This window comes from Balaenoptera borealis (genome assembly GCF_965194805.1).
Source record: "Balaenoptera borealis genome assembly, chromosome: 1".
Taxonomy (NCBI): Eukaryota; Metazoa; Chordata; class Mammalia; order Artiodactyla; family Balaenopteridae; genus Balaenoptera; species Balaenoptera borealis.
Window position 1 is genome coordinate 179,609,177 of NC_138860.1, and position 24,628 is coordinate 179,633,804.

Sequence of the window (24,628 nt, forward strand, 5' to 3'; positions counted from 1 at the left end):
CTGCTCCCCTTCTCCCAGCAAAGAAACTCAGTGAGCAGGCTAATGTGCAGTTAATACAGTTTTATATATATTCCATCTTTTCTTCAAGCTTCTCCCAAGTCAATCCCTAGATGAAGCCAGACCAGCAGAGAACTAGCTGTGCATCTAGGTTGAATTTGAGGGGACAGTATTTTGTCATAGCCTATCCTTAGGAATGGATTTTAGAACTTGGTGCTGCATTTATTCTGTTAAGGACATTGTTTATCATATTATGCAGAGCACCAAAGAGAAATTTCCCTCTTGTCTTGGTATCAGGAATAGTTGTATCTCTTAAGTCACTTTAAAAAATCTTCTTTTCCTTGATTTTAAATAGAACATGTATATTATTTTAAAAAAAACGTTAAAATTCAAAAATTAATATGGACTAGTTCTAATATTGATTACCCGTAAGGGCACTGATAGTCCAAGCTTAATGTTCTTGTATACATACTCTTTCCTTTTTTTTTTTTAATTTTTATTTCTTGGTCGTGCCACATGGCTTGCGGGATCTTAGTTCCCTGACCAGGGATTGAACCCGGGCCATGGCAGTGAAAGCCCTGAGTCCTAACCATTGGACTTCCAGGGAATTCCCTATACATACTCTTTCTTAACGGCATCATGCTACTTAATTCTGCTACTTGTTTTTTCAACTGATGCATCTTTTTTTTTTTAATTAATTAATTTATTTTTATGGCTGTGTTGGGTCTTCGTTTCTGTGCGAGGGCTTTCTCTAGTTGTGGCAAGCGGGGGGCCACTCTTCATCGCGGTGCGCGGGCCTCTCACTATCGCGGCCCCTCTTGTTGCGGAGCACAGGCTCCAGACGCGCAGGCTCAGTAATTGTGGCTCACGGGCTTAGTTGCTCCGCGGCATGTGGGATCTTCCCAGACCAGGGCTCGAACCCATGTCCCCTGCATTGGCAGGCAGATTCTCAACCACTGTGCCACCAGGGAAGCCCTCAACTGATGCATCTTAAACATCATGTATTTGTAGAGATTCCCTAAATCCTTTCTGGAACAAAGTATGATAGAAAAAAAATACTGAAGTCCTAACATCTGTATTAGAGACTTCAATGCAAGTCACCTAACCTCTCTGAGTGTGTTTTACCATTTGTGTGAGAGCATAGATTACATGGTCTGTAAGGTCTTTCAGCTTGGAAATTTCAGATTTGTAATTTCACTTCCTTTATAAATTGCCTTTTCTGGTAAGAGCATATTATATAAACTACAATTATCAGGATTATCCCAAGACTTATTTACAGATTTCTGTTCATTTAAATTTTGTTTTAAAGTCATGAATCTGTCTTTCTCTATATTCTTTACTTGGAATGCTTTCTTCCCTTCTCAAAATCTGGTTTGTCTGAAATCTAAACTCCATAAAGCCTTCCCTGTTGATTTTGGCTACCAAGGACCTCCGTGTTTCCTGGCTACTAACCACACAATTTCCTGAATGATGTATCCTAGCATTTTATTACTTCAGTCATTTTGTGTCTCCCAGGGATTGTCAGACTGTCTTCTGAATTCTCCACAGTCTTAAGCATGAAGCTGCTACTTGACAAATAGTTCCCCAAATGGTTATACCTTCTTCATAGAAGCCTTAGGACATTTGTCCCTAGTTTCTTAAGTTTCTGCAGTGCCTTTGGTGACTTAGTAAGGAATTCTTACATTGACTGAAATGCCAAGAGACAGTCCTACCCACCTTTCCCTGGTGTGCCTGGAGCTCTGACAAACCCTGCTTTACTACTTAAAAGAAATGCTCATAAGATCAATATGGGAAATGAGCTTCGTGGTACCGTAATTTCCATTTTAAAAAGGAAAGGTATTGGGCTTCCCTGGTGGCGCAGTGGTTAGGAATCCACCTGCCAATGCAGGGGACACGGGTTCAAGCCCTGGTCCGGGAAGATCCCACATGCCGCAGAGCGGCTAGGCCCGTGCGCCACAACTGCTGAGCCTGCGCTCTAGAGCCCGCAAGCCACAACTACTGAGCCTGCGTGCCACAACTACTGAAGCCCGCGTGCCTAGAGCCCATGCTCCGCGACAAGAGAAGCCTCTGCAATGAGAGGTCCGTGCACCGCAACGAAGAGTAGCCCCCGCTCACTGCAACTAGAGAAAGCCCGCACGCAGCAACAAAGACCCAATGCAGCCAAAAATAAATAAATAAATAAATATTAAAAAAAAAAGGAAAGGTATCTTTTTGGTATTATATGTACTTATATAAACAAAGAAAATTAAAGAACTTTGATTACTCAGACTCAAAGTCCAAATAGGTTTTGGAAAACACTATTCTTTATAACAACTGCCTTAACATTCAAAAATTGACAATTATCATTCCATAATTAAAACAAGGTAGACAACATTGTGCACTTTTATTTTTGTAAAATGTAAACTGAGAAGTACCATCTACCTTTCAATAATGGAGATACTGGTACTTTGTATGCATGAACTGCTTCCATTTTTGCTGCTAAGTTCTTTATTTTAAAAGATTATAGAAGTTAAAAAAAATTTAAACAATGCCAAAAAAATTAAGGCGAGTCTCCCCTTCAAAACCTTTCTCAACCCTCTATTTCCTGGAGGTAACCACTGAACAATTTGTTTTGCATCTCTCCAGACCACATAATGTTCTGCAACTTGATTTTATCATGTCACATGTCATGGACAGCTTTCCATATTAGGAATATAGATCTCCCACACCCTTTTTTTAGTGGCCACAGGGTTGAAATTCTTTTTTTTTTTTTAATTTTTATTGGAGTATAGTTGATTTACAATGTCATGTTAGTATCAGGTGTACAGCAAAGTGAATCAGTTATACATATACATATATCCACTCTTCTTTAGATTCTTTTCCCATATAGGCCATTACAGAGTACTGAGTAGAGTTCCCTGTGTTGTACAGTAGGTCCTTATTAGTAATCTATTTTATATATATTAGTGTATATATGTCAATCCCAATCTCCCAGTTTATCCCTCCCTGCCCCCCGCCTTACTTCCTGGTAATTGTAAGTTTGTTTTCTACATCTGTGTCTCGATTTCTGTTTTGTAAATAAGTTCACTTGTACCTTTTTTTTTTAGATTCCACACATAAATGATATCATATGATATTTGTCTTTCTTTGTCTGACTTACTTCACTCAGTATGACAATCTCTAGGTCCATCCATGTTGCTGCAAATGGCATTATTTTGTTCTTTTTTATGGCTGAGTAATATTCCATTGTATATATGTACCATATCTTCTTTATCCATTCCTCTGTTGATGGACATTTAGGTTGCTTCCATGTCCTGGCTATTGTAAATAGTGCTGCAATGAACATTGGCGTGCATGTATCTTTTCGAATTATGGTTTTCTCCGGATGTATGCCCAGGAGTGGGATTGCTGGATCATATGATAGCTCTATTTTTAGTTTTTAAGGAAGTGCCATACTGTTCTCCATAGTGGCTGTACCAATTTACATTCCCAGCAACAGTATAGGAGGGTTCCCTTTTCTCCACACCCTCTCCAGCATTTATTGTTTGTAGTTTTTTGATGGTGGCCATTCTGACCAGTGTGAGGTGATACCTCATTATAGTTCTGATTTGCATTTCTCTAATAATTAGTGATGTTGAGCATCTTTTCATGTGCTTTTTGGCCATCCATACGTCTTCTTTGGAGAAATGTCTATTTAGATCTTCAGCCCATTGTTTTTTTTTTTGTTTGTTTGTTTTTGGTTGTGCTTGCCCCGTGGCTTGCCGGATCTTAGTTCCCCAACTAGGGATTGAACCCACAACCTTAGCAGTGAAAGCATGGAGTCCTAACCACTGAACCACCAGGGAATTCTGTTCTGCCCATTTTTTTTTAATAAGTTTATTTATTTATTTATTTTTGGCTGTGTTGGGTCTTTGTTGCTGTGCGCAGGCTTTCTCTAGTTGCGGCGAGTGGGGGCTACTCTTTGTTGCGGTGCGCGGGCTTCTCATTGCGGTGGCTTCTCTTGTTGCAGAGCACGGGCTCTAGGCACACAGGGTTCAGTAGTTGTGGCTCGCGGGCTCTAGAGCACAGGCTCAGTAGTTGTGGCGCACGGGCTTAGTTGTTCGGCCGCATGTGGGATCTTCCCGGGCCAGGGCTCGAACCCGTGTCCCCTGAATTGGCAGGTGGATTCTTAACCACTGCGCCACCAGGGAAGTCCCTGTTCTGCCCATTTTTTGATTGGGTTGTTTTTTTGTTATTGAGCTGCATGAGCTGTTTGTATATTTTGGAGATTAATCCCTTGTTGGTTGCTTTGTTTGCAAATATTTTCTCCCATTCTGAGGGCTGTCTTTTCATTTTGTTTGTTTTCCTTTGCTGCGCAAAAGCTTTTAAGTTTAATTAGGTCCCATTTGCTTATTTTTAGTTTTCATTACTCTAGGAGGTGGATTGAAAAAGATCTTGCTGTGATTTCTGTCACAGCGTTCTGCCTATGTTTTCCTCTAAGAGTTTTATAGTATCCAGCCTTATATTTAGGTCTTTAATCCATTTTAAGTTTATTTTTGTGTATGGTGTTAGGGAGTGTTCTAATTTCATTCGTTTACCTGTAGCTGTCCAGTTTTCACAGCACCACTTACTGAAGAGACTGTCTTTTCTCTGAAATTCTTAAGTATTATTCCATTAGGGATTTATTTTTTTCAATAAATTTATTTTATTTATTTATTTTTTTGGCTGCTTTGGGTCTTTGTTGCTGTGCATGGGCTTTCTCTAGTTGCTGTGAGCAGGGGATACTCTTTGTTGTGGTGCGTGGGCTTCTCATTGTGGTGGCTTCTCTTGTTGCGGAGCACGGGCTCTAGGCACGCAGGCTTCAGTAGTTGTGGCACACGGGCTCAGCAGTTGTGGCTCATGGGCTCTAGAGCGCAGGCTCAGTAGTTGTGGTGCACGGGCTTCGTTGCTCCATGGCATGTGGGATCTTCCTGGATCAGGGCTCGAACCCGTGTTCCCTGCATTGGCAGGCGGATTCTTAACTACTGCGCTACCAGGGAAGTCCCACCATTAGGGACTTTTAAAAAAAAAAATTAATTAATTTATTTATTTTTGGCTGTGTTGGGTCTTCGTTTCTGTGCGAGGGCCCTCTCTAGTTGTGGCGAGCGGGGGCCACTCTTCATCGCGGTGCGCGGGCCTCTCACTGTTGCGGCCTCTTTTGTTGCAGAGCACAGGCTCCAGACGCGTAGGCTCAGTAGTTGTGGCTCACGGGCCTAGTCGCTCCGCGGCATGTGGGATCTTCCCAGACCAGGGCTCGAACCCGTGTCCCCTGCATTGGCAGGCAGATTCTCAACCACTGTGCCACCAGGGAAGCCCAAGGGACTTTTATGAGATCAGTTGAATACTCTTTCAGGTAAGTCTCTCTTGTAGTATTTAGACCATCCTTCCAGTAAGGGTTTATAATAACATAAAGAATGTGTACACCCACCTCCTCATTTTTTAAGGAGTTTGGGTGTGATGTCAGTTGAGACTGACCTTCAACCAAGAAGCCATTTTCCCACCAGTCCTGAGGCTTATCTAAATTTCTGATCTCTGATACTGGGAATGTGCCTATTCCGGGAGAGACTGAGCCCATTTAGGAAGGTGTCTTTATAAAATAACCACAGACACATATCGAAGCACACTTTTTTTTTTTGGCCACGCTGTGCGGCTTGTGGGATCTCAGTTCCCCAACCAGGGATTGAACCTGTGCCCCCTGCAGTGGAAGCGTGGAGTCCTAACCACTGGACCGCCAGGGAATTCCCTGAAGCATACTGTTGACTCTAACATGCAATCCGAAAGAATGAAAGTTAAGAAAGCAAAAATACCTGTCCAAGGCACACTCATATAAGCCCATCATACTTCTTTATAGTTTTGGTGATATTGTACATCCCATGTTCTGTGATAAGATAACCTAGACTAGAAGACTGATGACCAGAATGCCAGCTTATTGATGACAGTGAAGACTGTAAATGCAAAGAGGAATAGACTACTTATGTCTGGTAATTGAAATATATATTCTCTCCTGTGAAAAAGCCTGGAAAATAAGTCAAAGTGCTATTATAAGTTTGCTTGGTTATTGTGGACTTAGAATAGGGGTTGTGATATCCTATGCATGGTTTTTATCATAGATATATATCTGCAAGAGAGACCAGAATATTCACTTTCGCTGATCAGGACAGCCCTTCCTCATGCCCCAATAGTGCTAACGCATACAGTATAACCATTAGATTCCACTCTTCCTAGACTTTATGTACACTACTTTCTTTCTGTTAAGTGCCTGCCATATGTCATTATACTCATGATATACTAACCATGTTTTCCTAATCACAAAGTATTTACAATTTTTTTATTTTAACTTTTTGTTTTGATACAGTTTCAGACTTAGAGAAAGATTACAAGAAGAGTCCTAAGAATTCTGATACCCTTCACTCGGATTCCCCAAATGTTAACATTTTCCACCTATTTGCTTTATCCTCCCTTCCCATCTCTTAATGTAGCTTTGCAATAGAGTACATAAAGCAGCATGCATTGTTTTTTTTAATTGAAGTATAATTTACAATGTTTCAGATGTACAGCAAAGTGATTCAGTTGTTTTTATACCTGTATATATATACATATATATATACTTTTTTTTCAGATTCTTTTCCATTATAGTTTTACGAGATACTGAATATAGTTCCCTGTGCTATATAGTAAATCTTTGTTTATCTATTTTATCCACCACATTGATCTTTAAACCATCCAGTTCAGCTACAGCTGCTTAATTTTTTTCTTTCATTGTATTTCCTGTAACGTGACTATATCATTTCTTGCTTTTATCAGTTTTAAAATTTATTTTATTTCCTTGCCCAGCCACTTGGGCTTAGAAGAGAACTAGTATTTTAAGTCCCTCAGGTAATAATTTATAAAAATTACTATGTTTTAGTTTCTATCTTATTTTCTGGGCCAAAGTATTAGAAGCTTATGTTTCATCTAGAAGTCTTTTTTACTCTATTTATCCTGTTTCTTTCGTTATCTAAATTTAGAATGTGGATGCCATTCCAAATCTTTGTAGCAACACAAGATCCTCCAATACTGAAATTAATGTGGTATTTATAATGGAAGGTCATTACCCTAGAATGCATTCTTCAAATCTATAAGCCAGAAATATTAAAAATATATCAAAAAAATGTTTAGGTACAGGTGCAAATCTCCCTGTGATAGTCTGCATTTGCCTTTTTTACTCTCTTTCGTACAGCTGCAGCAGATGGAGGGGGATGGAGGAGAGCAGGGTCATTTGATCTTTTATTATTTTCTGAAGCCTCTCCAAGAGAACCTTTGCAGATTAATTTTGTCCTTTGGGTAAACTAAAATTAATGTCCCAAGAGCCACTATAAAATGCTTGGTCTCCAGCCTTCTCCTTAGGGTTCTTTCTGTATCTTGTAATACAGCGATAGTTACTGTTATGGAAAGTTTTTTTTGCCCTGTCTTTCATCTTTCATCTTTTTTGTTTAAGGAAACTGCTGTTTTATTAACCCCTGATGCAAGACACTAAAGGAAAATCCCTACTGTTATCACTGAAGCCATGTTTTCCTCCAAGACTGGCCTTGACTTGACTGAATTTTATTTCTAATGTAACATAGCTCTTTTCTTACGAAGAGTCTAGATTGATCACCAGGTACCAATTTATTTATCAGCATTACACCGGGAATAAAAGGCGCTCCTCCAAACCATGGGGGAGAATTTCAGGGCTTTCAGGATTTTCAAAACGTCTCCACAGTTCTTGTGAACATTTTTTGATTTGGGTGGACTGTGTGCCACAGGGCCTGGAGCTTGAAGTCATCCACCAAGAACTCACACACAAGCGGGCCCTCAAGGCACGCATACCTTTGCTTAAGTCAAACTGCTTTTCCCTCTTAGATCTGGAACCCAGATCATTTTTTATCGGCAAAAATATAGACATTATCCTGTGGATAAAAGTTCACATTCTTTCAGTTCAGAGTAATGATTGTAAACTTGATCAAAGAACTCGGGAGGAGGATGGATGCATAGAGCAAGCAATCAGAGTTTTTTTTTTTCCATTTCATTCAAGTTGATATTACAGTAGTACATCATGATACCGCATAGTAAGAGCATTGTTGTAAAGAATATTAAATAAGTAGCACTCAGCAAAACAAGACAATAAGGCAAGGCTAGGATTTGGAGTTTAGGAGAGTTAATATTTCCTAAATTGAAGTTAGAGAAGTCCAGGAAATTGATCATTCTTAGGATAGTCTTATAGGAATGTGTGCCTTTAAGAAGTTTTTTTTTAAAAATTCTTTTCCATTATGTTTTATTACAGGATATTGAATATAGTTCCCTGTGCTATACAGACCTTGTTGTTCATCCATTCTATATATAATAGTTTGCATGTGCTAATTCCATCCCTCCCCCATACACCCTCCCCCTTGGCAACCACAAATCTGTTCTCTATGTCTGTGAGTCTGTTTCTACTTTGTGGATAAGTTCATTTATGTAAGATTTTAGATTCCATATATAAGTGATATCATATGGTATTTGGATTTCTTTTTTTTTTTTTTGGCTTTCTTTTTGACTTCCTTCACTTAGTATGATTATCTCTCAGTCCATCCATGTTGCTGCAAATGGCATTATTTCATTCTTTTTTATGGCTGAGTAGTATTCCATTGTATAAAGAAGTTTTATTATTATTATTTTCAATTTTATTTATTTATTTATTTTTGGTTGTGTTGGGTCTTCGTTGCTGCATGCTGGCTTTCTCTAGTTGTGTCGAGTGGGGGCTACTCTTTGTTGCGGTGCGTGGGCTTCTCATTGTGGTGGCTTCTCTTGTTGCGGAGCATGGGCTCTAGGTGCGTGGGCTTCAGTAGCTGTGGCTCGCGGGCTCAGTAGTTGTGGCTCACAGGCTCTAGAGCACAGGCTCAGTAGTTGTGGCGCACGGGCTTAGTTGCTCCGCGGCATGTGGGATCTTCCTGGACCAGGGCTCGAACCAATGTCCCCTGCATTGGCAGGCAGATACTTAACCACTGTGCCTGCCAATGCAGGGGACACTTCCTTCTTTATAGGGAAGTTCCTATAAAGAAGTTTTTAACAAAGAATTAGAAAATATAAAGAACAACCAAACAGAATTGAAGAATACAATAACTGAAATGAAAAATACACTAGAAGGAGTCAATAGTAGACTAAATGAGGCAGGAGAACGGATCAGTGAGCTGGAAGACAGAGTAGTGGAAATCACTGCCGCTGAAGAGAAAAATGAAAAAAGACTGAAAACAAATGATGACAGTTTAAGAGACCTCTGGGACAACACCAAGTGTGCTAATGTTTGCATTATAGGGGTCCCAGGAGGGGAAGAGAGAGAGAAAGGGCCTGAGAAAATATTTGAAGAGATAATAGCTGAAAAGGTCCCTAACCTGGGAAAGGAAACAGTCACCCAAGTCCAGGAAGTGCAGAGAGTCCCATACAGGATTAACCCACAGAGGAACACACCAAGATACACTGTAACCAAAATGGCAAAAATTAAAGAGAGAATATTAAAAGCAACAAATAACATATAAGGGAACTCCCATAAGGCTATCAGCTGATTTTTCAGCAGAAACTCTGCAGGCCAGAAGGGAGTGGCACAATACTTAAAAGTAATGAAGGAGAAAAACCTATGACTAAGCATACTCTACCCAAGGTTCTCATTCAGATTTTTTTTTCTTTTTTTCAGGATTTTATTTTATTTTCTCCAGGCCTTATTGAGATATAGACCCACAGCACTGGGTAAATGTAAGGCGTACAGCATAATGATTTGACTTAAAATCATCATAAAGGGATTATCACAATAAGTTTAGTGGACATCCATCATCTCATATAGATACAAAATGAAAGAAAAAATTTGTGTTTTTCCTTGTGATGAGAACTCTTAGGATTTATTCTCTTAAGAACTTTCATATATAACATACAGCAGTGTTAACTATATTTATTATTCTGAACTGATTCGGATTTGATGGAGAAATCAAAAGCTTTACAGACAAGCAAAAGCTAAAAGAATTCAGCACCATCACATCAAACCAGCTTTACAAAAAATGCTCAAGGAACTTCTCTAGGCGGAAAAGAAAAGGCCACAACCAGAAACAAGAAAATTACCGGATGAAAAGTTTACATTCTTTCTTTGCTAGTAGAAAAAGGGGGGAATGGAACGTTACCTGGCAAATAGCAAAGAGCGATGCAAACACGAGCTGGTAACATTACTAATGATGGTAATCAAAACATAAAAGGGATTTCAGCGCGAAGAAAGGACTGGTGATTACAATAATAGCGAGAGGTGGTGTGAGAAGGAGAAAGAGTTTTGCAAACTGAAGCGCTATACTTTAACTGTTGGGAGTGGGGGCTGGTCATCAGGGAAGTGAAGCAGGTGAGCGTGATTAGGCTTCCACGGCCTCTTCTCGTCCTTAGCTTTCTTGAGCCGGGGCCATTATATTAGCCGATGCAGGTCTACTTCGCTGCCTTGGTCTAGTCAACTGAAACCAATTCCCAAACTCACCTCTCCGGAGTGCCCGAAAGCCACAGACCTCCCATTTTCGGGAAAGACTCCCAGCCCGCTAGCGCGGAGCTTAACGCTCCCGCCCTCACCCAAAGGACTACGTCCTGCGCAGGCGCGTCCCCTCGTTCTCGTCCCCACGCCGCGTCACGCTCCCCCTGCGAGAGCAGAGGGAGGCTGTCCTCGCGCGCTGCGTATTTTGGCCGGCGACTGCGTCGCGCAGTCTGACGCACCGATTGCGTCACTTCCGCCCCCTCCCGTGAGGAGGCCCTGGGCCGGTGGCAAGCCCCCGGAGGGAGCCGCAGTAGTACGACGGAAGATGGCGACGAGCGGCGGCGAAGAGGCGGCGGCTGCGGCGCCGGCGCCCGGGGCCCCGGCAACGGAGGCAGACACGACTCCGGGCTGGGAGGTGGCGGTGCGGCCCCTGCTATCCGCGTCCTATTCCGCCTTCGAGATGAAGGAGTTGCCGCAGCTGGTGGCCTCAGTCATCGAGAGGTACCGGGCGGCGTCCCCGGTCGGGCGGGAGCCGGGAGGGGGAGGGGAGGTCGTGCCAGAGGATCTGGACCCGCTGCCCGGCTACCTGCTGAGGCTCTGGGATCGCGGCCCTGGCCCCGGCTTCGGGGCTCCCCGGCCCTGGGAGAGGAAGGCTTGTCTGGTGTTCTTCCGCCAACCCGGGTAAATCCTGTGCCTCAATTTCCCTCATGAGCAAAACTTTTGAGGACGCCCTCTCGGGAGGGCGTGGCCGGGCTGGTTTCGGAGTAATTTTGAGATGCGTCGACCTCGTAGGGGAATGTTCCCAGGGCTGCCCCTATGTTAAGGTCAAAGCGCTGATGAGTTTGCATTTCTCGTCCGCGCTCATCCCCCTAGCCTGGGCCCTTGCGGAGCCCGGGTTTTAATTGGAGAGCTACCACATAATTTAATAACGGTCTCCCTGGTGCTGTAAATTACTTGGGGGCACGTGCTGTTTCTGTGACTGAAGCCACTAGTTATCATTGATGACTTTCTTTTCAGATTGCACTTATGGTGTATTGCTACCGTAACGGTCTTTGATTAAAAACACTTAAGTGTTATTCTGAGAGGTCATTTTCCCACTGAAACCGTATACTCGCCCTCTCTCTCAATAAAATATTTTAGACTCTTACCAACGGGACTGTTTATTGGTTTGCTGTTACATGAATTTTTCTTTCTGAGATTCTTAGATTGTGAGAATTGTGTGCATACAAGGCCAGTGATATCACGGTGCCTGCCTTTTCCTGTCTTACCTTGCTCAGAGCAGTCTTTCATTAGTTTAATGGTACACCTGCCTTTAAAGCCAGTCTCACTTTCATTTTTCTAGCCAAACCTGACTTCAGCAACTTTCTGCAATTGCTAACTGGGTCATTTTAGCTTCATGCCAACAAGAGTATACCTACATGTTATCCAGAAGGTTAGAAATTGCCATTTATTACTCAAGGGAGGCCCGTGGTTTGACACATTGTCTATTATAGTGTTTATTGTTAGGTTTGTGATACTTTGGATGAGGTTTAAAAAAATAAATTAGAATAAAATAATGGTTTGGTTTGGTAAGTTCACAGTTAACTTTACAGATGGATTTTCCTATCTAATTATTAAGCCAAGAAGGTTCAGAAGATGTAAACAAATTTCAAAGATACTGCTCTCAAATTATGTAGTCTCTTTATAACTGTTTTAAACAGTTGGATTAGTGGTATTTTTCCCGAATTACACTTGTCATGTTACTTAGAGTGGTCAGTGTTCCACTTTTTAGAACATTTGCTTTTATGTTTTTATGGACATGAGCTGAGTAGGTAATAAAGACATTTGTTGACACCCTGGCCCATACATCCAGTATTATGGGCCCAGGCCTTTTAAACTGTAATAGTTAAGCAACTGCCTCCAACCTGTAGTAGGAGCCAAAACCAGATATGTCAAGGTACGTTTGAATTTTGCCAAATAAGTGATAGTGGCCCCTCTTGCACTCTGTATAGCTAAGATAATCAAGGGTTGCCTGCGTTTATAGACACTAATAAGACCTCTTCATGGTTTGGAAAAGAAATCCAAACTGATGGCTGTTTAGTAACACATATTTTTATTGGAAGGCAAGATCCTTGAAGTCTCTGTTCTGGTTTTTGTGGCTCAGTCAACTTTGGAAAGCCTGTTATGTGTCCGCTTCAGGCTCTCTGAGAGCAGTATGATCTGAAGGTTGTGCTTACTGTCTGAGAGGTCATTTTCCCACAGAAACAGTTTTCTCTCTCTCTCTCCCTCCCTCCTTCCCTCCCTCCCTCTCTCAATAAAATATTTTCAGACTCTTGCAAATGGGGCTGTTTATTGGTTTGCTGTTACATGGTTCTGTAATTTCCAGAAGAAATTTCCAGAAGAAATATCTGGCTTACAAGTTCTTTACAGTTAGAACAACTGAACATATCAAGTGTTCAGTTTGGTGTAGAGCAGAGGTCAGCACATTTTTTCTGTAAAGGATCAGAGTAAATTTAACTTGCAGGCCATACGGTGTGTACACTAGTCATCTCCGCCATTGTATGGCGAAAGCAGCCATACACATTACATAAATAAATGGGTGTGGCTGTGTTCCAGAATCTTATTTATGGGCACAAATGTGAATTTCATATGATACTTACATGTCACAAAATGTTCTTCTGATTTTTTTTTTTTTTCCCAGCCATAAAGACACATGTAAAAACCATTCTTAAATATGGGCTGAACAGAGATAGGTGACTGGCTGGATTTGACCTGCAGGCCAACCCCTGGTTTAGAGCACAAAAATTAATACCCTTCTATCAATATTCTGTTTCTCAAAAGTTTTATTTGCTTTCTCAAAAAAAAAAAAAAAAAAAGGGTGTCAGAATTGTGGAATTATTTCTTGAACATCAACTTATGGCCACTGAGTATAGAACCAGGTCAGAGCCAGCACTGTACAGATGCTGTGGCGCGCTTCGCTTTGCAGGTAATCGAAGGTTTAGGTGCCTAGGCTGCTACTTTACCTCTGTTGTTGCCGCTCCCAGACAGTCCCGTGTTTCTTTCTGTGGTTATGCCTTCCATATTTTTCTTCCTTCCCTCCAGGGACCTTCTATTTTTCTGTTGCAGTCTGCTACTCTCTGCTTCCCTTTTTTTTTTTTAACTCTTTTTTTTTTTTTTTCTTTTTGATGTCCTGGCTCCATCATGTCAGCTCTTAACTTCCTGCCCGGTGGCCTGCTCATCCATTGAATTCCTCCCTTTTTGACCTTTGGGGACGATGACACATGCCCTGAGAGACTCCTCCGCCATTCTACTTTCTGCCTCTATTCTTTCATACTTTTATAGTTGGAATTGACCTTTGGGTTTGAAGAAAAGGTAGAAGAAATAATTCCTAGATCCAGACCCTGTGTTTTTTTTTTTGGCTGCCCCGCGAGGCTTGCAGGATCTTAGTTCCCCAACCAGGGATTGAACCCGGGCTCTTGGCAGTGAAAGTGCAAAGTACTAACCACTGGACTGCCAGGGAATTCCCTGGACCCTGTTTGTTAAGTTTGACTTTGTAACCAAACTGAAACAAAGGAGGGATTAGCATGGATAAATTGGGAAGCATACTCTCAAAAGTGTCCTTAGATTTTTAAAGGAGAAAGATATCTGAGTTTACTTAAAGGGGACTTCATCTTCATTTCTGCTGCTTGTTGATAGCATGTCTTTTAGTAGTAAAGATTGAAAATCTTTTAAACACCATTACTTTTCTAGACCAGAAATGAAGCTAGAACTAGCTTAATGGAGCACATGCCATATGTGCTTAATTGCTTAAAGTGTAATTGCTGAATGTAGCCTTATATACTACCCAATACAGAATTCCTTTTTTTTTTTTAAATATTTATTTATTTATTTGGCTGCGCCGGGTCTTAGTTGTGGCACGGCGCACCGGATCTTTTTAGTTGCCACATGCAGGATCTAGTTCCCCGACCAGGGATCTAACCCGGGCCCCCTGCATTGGGAGCGCGGAGTCTTACCCACTGGACCACCAGGGAAGTCCCCAGAATTCCTTTCTTAACTCTGTGCAGGATATGTTGGTGAGAATGGTTCTCATTGAATAATTTGACTGAGTCTTTGTAGATTAAAAAAAAAGAAAAAAAAGCCCTTTTCCCCTGAGCCAGTCCTTCCTAGGCTGTCCTGCCTTTCTTAGTGATAAGCCTCCTTGAGTCCCTGCCTCCCAGCTATTTGATAAAATTTAGGCTAAGGAGACCTACTTGGGAAGGCAGAAGCTGTTACAACATCCCCATTAGATAATGCACAGTCATTTTCTAAAAATCTCTTAAGGGAGAAAGGGGTGCACTAGTGCCATCATCAGCTGAGTTCCTGATTGACCTACAGAAAGAAAGCCTGCCACCAAATATAAGTGTATATAGTTAGTTGTGAGATTAGGTAATGTTTCCATGTCTCAGTATTACATTCCCTGCAGGTTTGTGGAGAGTGTGAGGGATGTATGTGAAAACTTTCAGTTCTTTGGTTAACATGTATTAAGTACTCTGTGACACATAGCAGATGGTCAATAAACATATATGTTTTTTAAATGAATATAACTCATTAATGTATTTGTTATGCTTGTTTCATGATTCTAAGTATCTTGAAACAAGCATAATAGATTCTATACTTGGGAGTTTATGATTCTGATGAGGAGAAAGGGCTTTGTGGAGTTTCCACAGTTTACAACAAAGATATGAATAGTAATCTAAGAGGGAGAAGGAAGGTGAATCCTTAGTCTTTTATTTTGCCCCATCAGATTTTTCACCTCTTCCTAGAAAAACCCGGATAGTTCCAGACCCTGGCCAGTCCTTTTATACTTACATGTCAAATTGGACTTCCCTGACCAAATTGGACTTCTGCTTAGCTGCTGTTTCCCTTTATGCTCTGCATTGCATTTATTTTGTGTGGAATAAAGCCACTTCAGATTCCTTGTCTTTTCAGCAGTGTTTGAGGCTCTGTGATACTTCTGTTGCAGAGTTTGTTAGGCGAAGCAGACCTTTGAGGAAAATAGCTTGACTGCCTAGAGGAGAGATATTTTTACCTTGAAATCTCCTTATTTTTCTTCCTGTCATATTTGCCTTCAATTTCTGCATTCTTCCCTTTCCTACCTAACGTCTTGCCCTTTGTTCCATTTTTCCATTTCTTTGCCTCCTTTGGTGACTTGGTGTCTGTCAGGTTCTTGGGAAATGAGGGTGGGGTAAGGAATCGAGGCGGCACATCTTCATCAGGGACTCAAACACACTTGTTTCTTTAGAATCAAGAGATAACAACATTGTCCTTTGGGCCACATGTCCACCTGCCTACTCTCCCCTTTAAGTCTTTTTTTTTTTTTTAAAGAAGGCACTCTGATATATTTTCTTTTTCTTTTTCTTTTTTTGGCCGCAACGTGCGGCATGCGGGATCCCAGTTCCCTGACCAGGGATCTCACCCTCGCCCCCTGCATTGGAAGGGTGGAGTTTTAACCACTGGACCGCCAGGGAAGTGCCCCACCTTTAAGTCTTTTTAAAACTAATTTCCCTAGGTTTATCCTTACTTGTCCTAAGCAAATCGTAAGTTGAGCCTCAAGACTGCTCCATTTTTTTCTATTGCCAATGTCCATCTTTCCCCAAAGTGCGTTCTTTGTTCTTGATTGGAATAAAGCAGTTGTGTATTTCTAGGGCAGGAAGTAGGGTTTGTTAAATCATAATAGGGCAGCATTGAACCAGGCAATTAAATGTGTTTACTCCTATATTTTGGATATATTTTGTTATCTGAATGGGAATGAAAGCAGCAGAATAAGTTCGTTCTTTGGATAGGCAGTTTTTCTCTTAGTTTTGGTAAACATGTTCAGTTGAAAAATGTGGGCGTAAGCAGCTCTGAAACTTTGAAATAAAGCAGAGAAGGTAAATACTTAGTAAAATGGATCAGATTACAGGGTGGGGAAACCTTAGAACAATGAATGCATAAGTGTAAGGATGGGAGTGAAGGAACAGCTATTCATAGGAGGTGGAAGCAGGGGGTTGGGGACTTCTCTGCTGAATGTGATGTGACCCTCACCAGTGTGATGGCCCCTGAAGCTTTGAGTGTTGCTTGATGTTTTAAGGTTTTTGTTTCCTTCTTTTTGTCCATCTGACAACTAGGGAGAAATGATCCTTGATGGGCAGGGAGGTTCTTGCACATCATAGGTGCTCCATAAATATTTTTTCTTGGTGAAGGAGTTATTCCAAGATAAGGAACTGATCTTTGATAAACACCCGTTTATCCTTGATAAATCTCCAAATAGCAAAGTGTTTGCAGTGCCAGACTCTTAAGTGTTGTTTGAGGTGATTCATCACTCACAATGGCACCTTCCAAATGTTGAGCTTGTCTTTTTGGCTCCTGTGTTGGTTTGGCAAGTGGATAGAGTGCTGACTCTGTTTACGTTTCCCTTCCTAGGCTGATAGTTCTGTTGGAGAATTAACTTACTGAGGAAACTGTTTAGCCACATTGCTCTCCTCTTTCCATTTAATAAGACATTTTAGTGTTTTCTTTGCCTTCTTGTTCCATGGGTTGCAATTAGCATCTGATTTGATAAAGAGAATGACATAAATGTATCCAGTTTTTAGACCTAGTTGGGCTCCAGATTTTCACTGAAGAGGCCATTTTCTCAGGTAAAGATAAGGGATGTGGTTAATAATCACTTTGTTGTGATCTAGCTGTATCCTGTGGGTGTGGGGAGGGGGATGGAGGACTCTGATACCTAAAGAATTTTGGATTTTATCACCCATCAGATGATTTTTTCCCTTGAGTTGTTGATCCTTTTTAAGTTACTGCATTATGGACTGGCCTTGTTTGGTCTTCAGAATGTGTTACTATAGTCTATATTCCCACTAACAGTATTCTGAGTGCCCTGCTTTACCCCTGCTTTGGCCAGCTCATGGCATTATTAGCTTTGTCTTTGCCAGTCAGTAATACAGGACAAGATGGTATCCTGTTGTGTTTTTACTTGTATTTCTTTAATTCTAAGTGAGTTTAAAAGTGTTTCCTGTTTATTAGCCTTTGCCACTTACTAAGCCTGATACTTTGAACAAGGTACTTAGTTTTAACTCTCTAAGCTTCACTTTCTCAACTTGGATATAGGGATGATAACAGTGCCTACCAAGTAGGATTGCTACAAGGATTAAGTCAGGTAATGCCTGTAAAGGGGTAGGGTATCTGGCATATAGTAAGCACTAAGTAAATGTTGGCTGAATTATTTTCTTTGCAGTGAATCAGAAATCCTGCACCACGAGAAGCAGTATGAGCCATTCTACTCATCTTTTGTTGCACTTTCCACACACTATATCACAACAGTTTGTAGCCTCAGTAAGTATTCTATTCTTGTCATTCCCTTTTAAGGGCTCATGAATAGGGAAATTGTGTGTCCTCTTGTTACGGTGTCTGAACAAGTTGTTAATGAAGTCTGTATTTTCGTTGTAACCTGTTCACTCAAGAGTGGAGACAACTGTCAGTATGATAAGGCTCTGGAAGTTCCTTTACCGAGGCCAACCAAAAGGGGTTAAAAAAACTATTTGGTTTGGACATCTATTTCATAACCATTAAGTTAACCTTCCTTGCCTTTTTAATCAAAAGCATTTTATTGATTTTACACATGTAATTATTAGTGTGCTAATTTTAGGGGGCAGGGTGGGTGGGATTGGGGGGTTAGGTGGACACTGACCTGGGGTTAGCAGCCACTAACCAAGGCTCTATTCCTTATTTGGTTTTGGTGAGAAATTAAATTCTGCTTTTGTGTTCTCTGGTATGTGACTGGATTTCAACTTCAGTTCCCCATCTTTTAAACTTTTCTACCCCCAAACGTGACCAAGCCCTTTCTTTCCACTCTTTCTGAAATTTTGCATTTTCACTTTTCTTTCCGATCTTAACGCATATAGTTCTGAAGAATTTGAATCATTTTACTTAAATAGTTTGCTAAGCAAGCAAAGTGAAAGGAAGTTACAGGGTTGCTGAGTAATCTTTCGGTGTCTAGTGCTGTTTATTATAGGCATTGGCTACCACTGTAAGAATCACTTTTAGATTGGAGAAGCTTTGAGTAGGAAGCGCGTTGCAAAAAGGGAAAGGAGAGGTAGTGTAGTCTACTGGGTAAGAGCATGAACTTTAGAGCCAGACTTCCTGGATTTAACTCCAGCTTCGTGACTTTGGTCAAGTCATTTAACCTGTCTATGGTTTAATTTCCTTATCTGTTAAAAAAAAAAAAGAAGGGAAGGGGGGTAACAATATTATCTACCCCATAGAATTGGTTTAGGGATTAAGTGGGTTAATATATTTGAAGTGCTTGGTACTTACTGTGATGTATTTCCTATTATAATTATCTTAATTTCTAGTAAATATAAATTGATCTAGAAGCAGTTGATGCTTATCAATGCCAAAATGCCTTTGTTTGCCTGTAGGGTTGTTGGTTCTAAATAATTATTCTCTTAGAATGATATTGGGAATGTTGGACGTACAGAGCTCAATACTTATTTGGTTTATTGACTGTGAGGCTGAAGTGAGTTATAGCAGTCTGAAGTTAAGTAAAGTTTATTCCTTTCTCAGTTCCCCGGAACCAACTTCAGTCTGTGGCAGCAGCCTGTAAAGTCCTGATTGAGTTTTCTCTCCTGCGTCTGGAGAATCCAGATGAGGCTTGTGCTGTGTCCCAGGTAAGAGTGATGGGCCCATTTCTGGCCCTTATTTTGTGGTAGGCTTGTGACTGACAAGTGGAATGATGGAGAAGGGGTGGCATAGAGCAGGGGTTGGTAAACTTTTTCTGTAATAGGCCACATAGTAGATAACTTGCCGACCATCCAGTCCCTGTTACAGCTGATCTCTGCCTTTTAAACTCTGCCTTTGTAGTGTGAAAGCAGCCACAGACAATACGTAAGTGGATGAGTATAGCTGTGGTCCAGTCAACTTTATTTACAAAAATAGGCAGTGAGCTGAACTGGGGCTATGGTTTACCAACCCCTGGTATAGAGGGCTGCAGAGGCTTTTTCAAGGATTGCAAAGATATGCCTGTGGGGGCCAGGCAAGTGACATAAAGTGAGTCAAGTATGCTGGTTGAGAAGGGTGCATGACCCAGCTATAAAGGGGCCAATCACTGTTTGGCTCCAGCTGACTGTTGCCGTACAGGAATGGCAACAGAGTTGCTCTGTCTTGTAAATTATTGAGAGACAGGAAATCTGGATTTGTATGTTAAATCTTCCATATTTTAAAAAGTTGGCCATAACTTCAAATTAAAACAACAACAACAACAACACTGAGAACAGTAAGACAAACCTGCAAGCAGATACGGTCTGAGGACCATCAGGTTGTGATCTCTGCTTTACTGTTTTTCCTAATTTGCAGTTCTTGGTATGAACCTAAATTTGGCCCTTTGCCAGCTAGAAGTCCCTAAAGAATAGACTCTTCTAAAAGGCATATTTGAATTTTTTTTTTTCCAGAAACACTTGATTCTCCTCATCAAGGGCCTGTGCACTGGCTGTAGCCGATTAGACAGAACTGAAATTATCACATTTACAGCAATGATGAAATCGGCCAAGCTGCCACAAACAGTGAAGACACTGTCAGATGGTGAGTGTTCCTTCACCAGACTTGGTTTCTTGGCCAGTCCTCTGGCCAGCTATTTCCTCTTTTGCCTTCTAGTGGCACTCCCCTCATCCCTCTCTTGCTTTTATATTTTGTAGTGGAAGATCAGAAAGAGCTGGCTGCACCAGTAAGCCCAGAGCTGAAGCAGAAGGAGGTCCAGATGAATTTTTTGAACCAGCTGACATCAGTTTTTAACCCTAGAACTGTAGCATCATCACCCGTAGGTCCACAGACTCCGGTGAGTTACTTTAGCCAAATGGCCTCATCCTGTGGGGTTTGTTAAGATGATAATACTAGGAAAAATAGCTAACAAATGTATTTTACATTTGTGATATAAAATGATGTACCTGCCTTTGGTACAAAGCTGAAGAATACAAACCAAAAATAAGTAACACCCCAATTCCTTCTGTTCACAGTTATTACTATTTTGAGGACCATTCTTCCAACATTTCTCAATGCAAGTAGACAAAGAGCATGTACTCCTTTCTGTAAAAGGCATCACTCTATACTAGTTAGAGAACATATATATTTTAAAGCTATATATTTTCCCCCTCCTCTTGGAAAAATGACTTGTATTTTCCCCAACATTAGAGAGGAATTTCCCCCTCATTAACTGGGGGGTCTGAAGAGTATCTGTGGAGCAGCTGTTTAGTTTGGATGGTTGATTCTATTCTGAACTTGAGGACAGCAATCAACAGATGATAGTATCTTGATGGGCCTTTCACATCCTTTGTTTCTCTTCAGGCGGAAGGAGAAAATGATGAGCAGTCATCCACAGATCAAGCCTCTGCTATCAAAACCAAGAATGTGTTCATAGCTCAGAATGTGGCTAGTCTTCAGGAGCTTGGTAAGACTCTTAATTGTCATCAGAAAGGTGGTTTCTCTGCTTTCAGAAATTCCTTAAGTGGAAGAAAATCAAGCAGCAGAGGCCTGTTTGTAAGGTTGAGCTTTTTCGTTAATTCAGGTGGCTCAGAGAAGCTGCTGCGTGTGTGTTTGAACCTGCCCTATTTCCTACGCTACATCAATCGGTTTCAAGATGCAGTGTTGGCCAATTCCTTCTTCATCATGCCTGCAACAGTAGCAGATGCCACTGCTGTTCGTAATGGGTAAGGTGCTCCAGGGTGCATATGCTTTGCGTTTTAATGCTGCTCTCAAAAAGAGAGAAACTGGTTAATTTTTATGGCATGCCGACTTTCTTTAACTATCAGATTATAGAAGCAGGTGACTCAAAGAGACACTTTTGTTAATCTTCTCTTATATTCCAGTTTTCATTCACTGGTGATTGATGTAACCATGGCATTGGATACCCTTTCTCTACCTGTGTTGGAACCTCTCAATCCTTCTCGTTTGCAAGATGTGACAGTCCTCAGCCTAAGTTGTTTGTATGCAGGTGAGCAGTTGTTATATCTGATCTCATGTTCTCAGCCAAGGACAGTTACACTTTCTGGAAACCATGAGATCCTTCTGAGTACTCTCTCCCCCTTTACTTAGACCCTTCTCCCAAGGATCATCTAATATCTCACCTAGATGAAATGAGGTCTCAATAGGAATCTTGTAAATTCGCTTATTGTTCAACTGCTGCCATTGTGTTATGTGGATATTTGATTTTATAGTGTGTGCACATGGTGAGTGTCTGCTGTTTGAAAGCAAAATTCCAAGTGCTTTTGGGATATTGAGATGAGCAGTATGTAATCCCTGCCCTCAAGGAGCCTATACTCGAGCAATGGAGGATAGATAGGACCACAGAGTGTAATATAAAACAGGAGATGATAAAGGCGATAAGAGAAGTATAGAATATTATGGGCACACAGAGAAGGGAGAATTGAGTCTTGCTGTGGGAGCAGATTTGAGGAAGGATTCATAGAACAGGTGGTATCTGTTTATATTGATAAATGCAACGACTGTTATTCTTCATGCTGCCGCAAAATCCCCTCCCTTCCTGTTGATTATGCTGCCTTGGAAGTGGGGCCTGACAGCTGGTGTTTACTCTCTTTTAAGTTATTGTTACAGTGACTTTTTAACCCAAATCACTGATCCTTGATTTTAAATACCATAGTCCTGGTATGTCTTGGGAGGCGTAACAATTTCCAGCGTTTACTGGGTTCTGTGAGTGAGGATAAGAACAGTCTTGGAAACCTGACCTCGGGAGCACCAAGAAATTGCTGAGGTTAATCATCTCCGTACATTCTTTGAATGGCTTTATTGTAAACATCTGTGTGTAAACAGGAATATAAAGATAAATGCACTTTCAATTGGGGAAGGCAGTATTCACAAAGGAGTTCTGTTGATGTGTCTTGCAGGGCAGGTAGGATTTCAGTTTGGCTATCCCTAGGCAGAGGCAAAAGCAGGACCAAGAGTATCCTGGAATTTGGGGGAACATTGTGTGTGTGTGTGTGTGTGTGTGTGTGTGTGTGTGTGTGTGTGTGTGTGAGTTTAGTGGGTGTTGGACAGCTGGAAAGAAAGTACAGCCCAGTCACAGAGGGCTTAGAAATGCAGTCTAAGTCATTTGGACCATATCCTGTAGGCAGTAGAGACCATTAAAGATTTTGAAGTGTGCTATGATCTGAGCTATACTTTAGGAGCACATTGAAGCAGTAGTACCAGGCTGGAAGATCTGCTAGGAGGAATTTGTGGTCATTTGGGCAAGACAGGTGAAGGGCCTGAGCGAGAGCTGCAGCAGTGGGAATGGAAAGCTAAGGCAGCATGTGAGCAGGCGCTCTCTCCAAGCCCATTTCCAGTGTTTATTCCTAGTTCTCTATCTTTGATTTTTGCATTTTTAAATTTGGGGTTTATTAATTTCAATTTTCAGGGAATTTCTTGAATATCACATGGATCTCAGTGTACTTAGTTGATAAGGATTAAAGAGTCCTTAAAAATTCTTAGCTGTTAAGGGACTTCCCTGGCGGTCCAGCGGTTAGGACTCTGCACTCACTGCTGAGGGCGCCTGTTCAATCCCTGGTCGGGGAACTAAGATCCCGCATAAAAATTCTTAGTTGTTTAAAGAGCCCAGATTTGGTTTGTTATTGAAATTTGATCACTTGGGATTTGATTTAAAGAAAGGGATTTGGCCTTGATGTCTTTGAGAAATACTAAGTGTGGGATTGTTTTTTTTCCATCATCTTAAAAATTTTAAAAATATTTTAAAATTAATAATTTCATTTTTAAAGCAGTTTTAGGTTTGCAGAAAAATTGAGCAGATTGTACAGAGTTCCCATATACTCTCTCTCCGTTATATACAGTTTCCCTTATTATTAATAATTGCATTAATAGGATACATTTGTTGTAATTGATGAACCAATATTGATACATTATCATTAACTGAAGTCCATAGTTTACTATGTTAGGGTTCCTTTTTTGTGTTGTACAGTTCTGTGGGTTTTGACAAATGCATAATGTCATGTAACCATCATCATTGTGTCATACAGAATATTTTCACTGCCCTACAAATTCCCTGTGTTCCACCTAGTGGTCCTTCTCCCCTACCCCTAACGCCAGTCCCTAGAATACACTGATCTTTTACTGTCTCCATAGTTACCTTTTCCAGAATGTCATAGTTAGAATCAACTATATAGTATGTAGCCTTTTCAGACTGCCTTCTTTTGCCTGCAGGGGGTGGGGGGTTTCAGGACCCCCCGTGGATACGAAACTCCACGGATGCTCTAAGTCCCTTGTATAAAATGGTGTAGTACAGTCAGCCTCAGCATCTGCAGATTTGGCATCCACCGATCCCACCAGCTGCATCTCCAGATGCGGAACTGGGGATGTGGAGGGCCAGCTGCATGCATTTAAGGGTCCTCTGTGTCTTTTTGTGGCTTGGTAGCTCATCTCTTTATTGATGAATAATATTCCTTGTATCGATATACCACAGCTTGTTCATTGATTCACCTATCAAAGGACATCTTGATTGCTTCCATTTGTTGGCAGTTATGACTAAAGCTACAATAAATATTTGTGTACAGGTTTTTGTGTGGATGGAAGTTTTCAGCTCATTTGGGTAAATACCTAGGAGTGCGATTGTTGGATTGTATGGTAACGCTGTGTTTAGTCTTGCCCTTATGGAATTTACTTTCAGTAATCAAATCATGGAATTGCTTGTAGGTGGGTTGTGTTTTTGTGTTTCAGTTTCTTGGAATGTGTGTATCTTTCCTTTTTCAGGTGTGAGTGTGGCAACTTGCATGGCCATCCTTCATGTGGGTAGTGCTCAGCAAGTGCGGACAGGGTCCACGAGCTCCAAAGAAGACGACTATGAGAGTGACGCAGCTACAATTGTCCAAAAATGTGTAAGCTACGCCTCTGGGGACACGGAACCTTGATTATTCAAATGAGGGAATATGGCCAGTTCCACTTTCTTTCTTTTTAGAGGGAAGGACATGGAGTACTCTCCATAACTCTTCCCCTTGGGTAGTAGGTCTAAGAGGTAGGCCTTTAGCTTGTTTATTTGGCAGATTGGTTGGCTCTGCAGGAAACACTGCAACTTTGTGGTGGCAATGGACTTTGTGAAAGATGAGTCATTCAATCAGCAAATATATGTAAGGGCTTACTGTACTGTGT

General features: G+C 41.2%; 1 protein-coding gene and 1 long non-coding RNA gene across 8 annotated transcripts in view; one reads left to right on the plus strand and one right to left on the minus strand.

Moving 5' to 3' along the window:
• Positions 1-6,082: 6,082 nt before the first annotated feature.
• Positions 6,083-10,637, minus strand: LOC309633904. The gene is made up of 2 exons (XR_014247756.1): positions 10,499-10,637; positions 6,083-9,043 (listed from the first exon to the last, which is right to left on the minus strand). It is a non-coding gene; the product is annotated as an uncharacterized lncRNA (long non-coding RNA).
• A 98-nt stretch (positions 10,638-10,735) lies between these two features.
• Positions 10,736-24,628, plus strand: part of UBR4 (ubiquitin protein ligase E3 component n-recognin 4) — a 125,925-nt gene continuing 112,032 nt past the window's right edge. For all 7 annotated transcript variants that reach the window (XM_082402518.1, XM_082402519.1, XM_082402523.1 and 4 more), the window contains exons 1-9: positions 10,736-10,990; positions 17,721-17,818; positions 19,049-19,152; positions 19,933-20,062; positions 20,176-20,315; positions 20,822-20,924; positions 21,042-21,183; positions 21,343-21,467; positions 24,233-24,357. In XM_082402518.1, the coding sequence (XP_082258644.1) occupies positions 10,815-10,990; positions 17,721-17,818; positions 19,049-19,152; positions 19,933-20,062; positions 20,176-20,315; positions 20,822-20,924; positions 21,042-21,183; positions 21,343-21,467; positions 24,233-24,357 (1,143 nt within the window). In that variant the 5' untranslated portion in view covers positions 10,736-10,814. The remainder of the gene's footprint in view (positions 10,991-17,720; positions 17,819-19,048; positions 19,153-19,932; positions 20,063-20,175; positions 20,316-20,821; positions 20,925-21,041; positions 21,184-21,342; positions 21,468-24,232; positions 24,358-24,628) is intronic.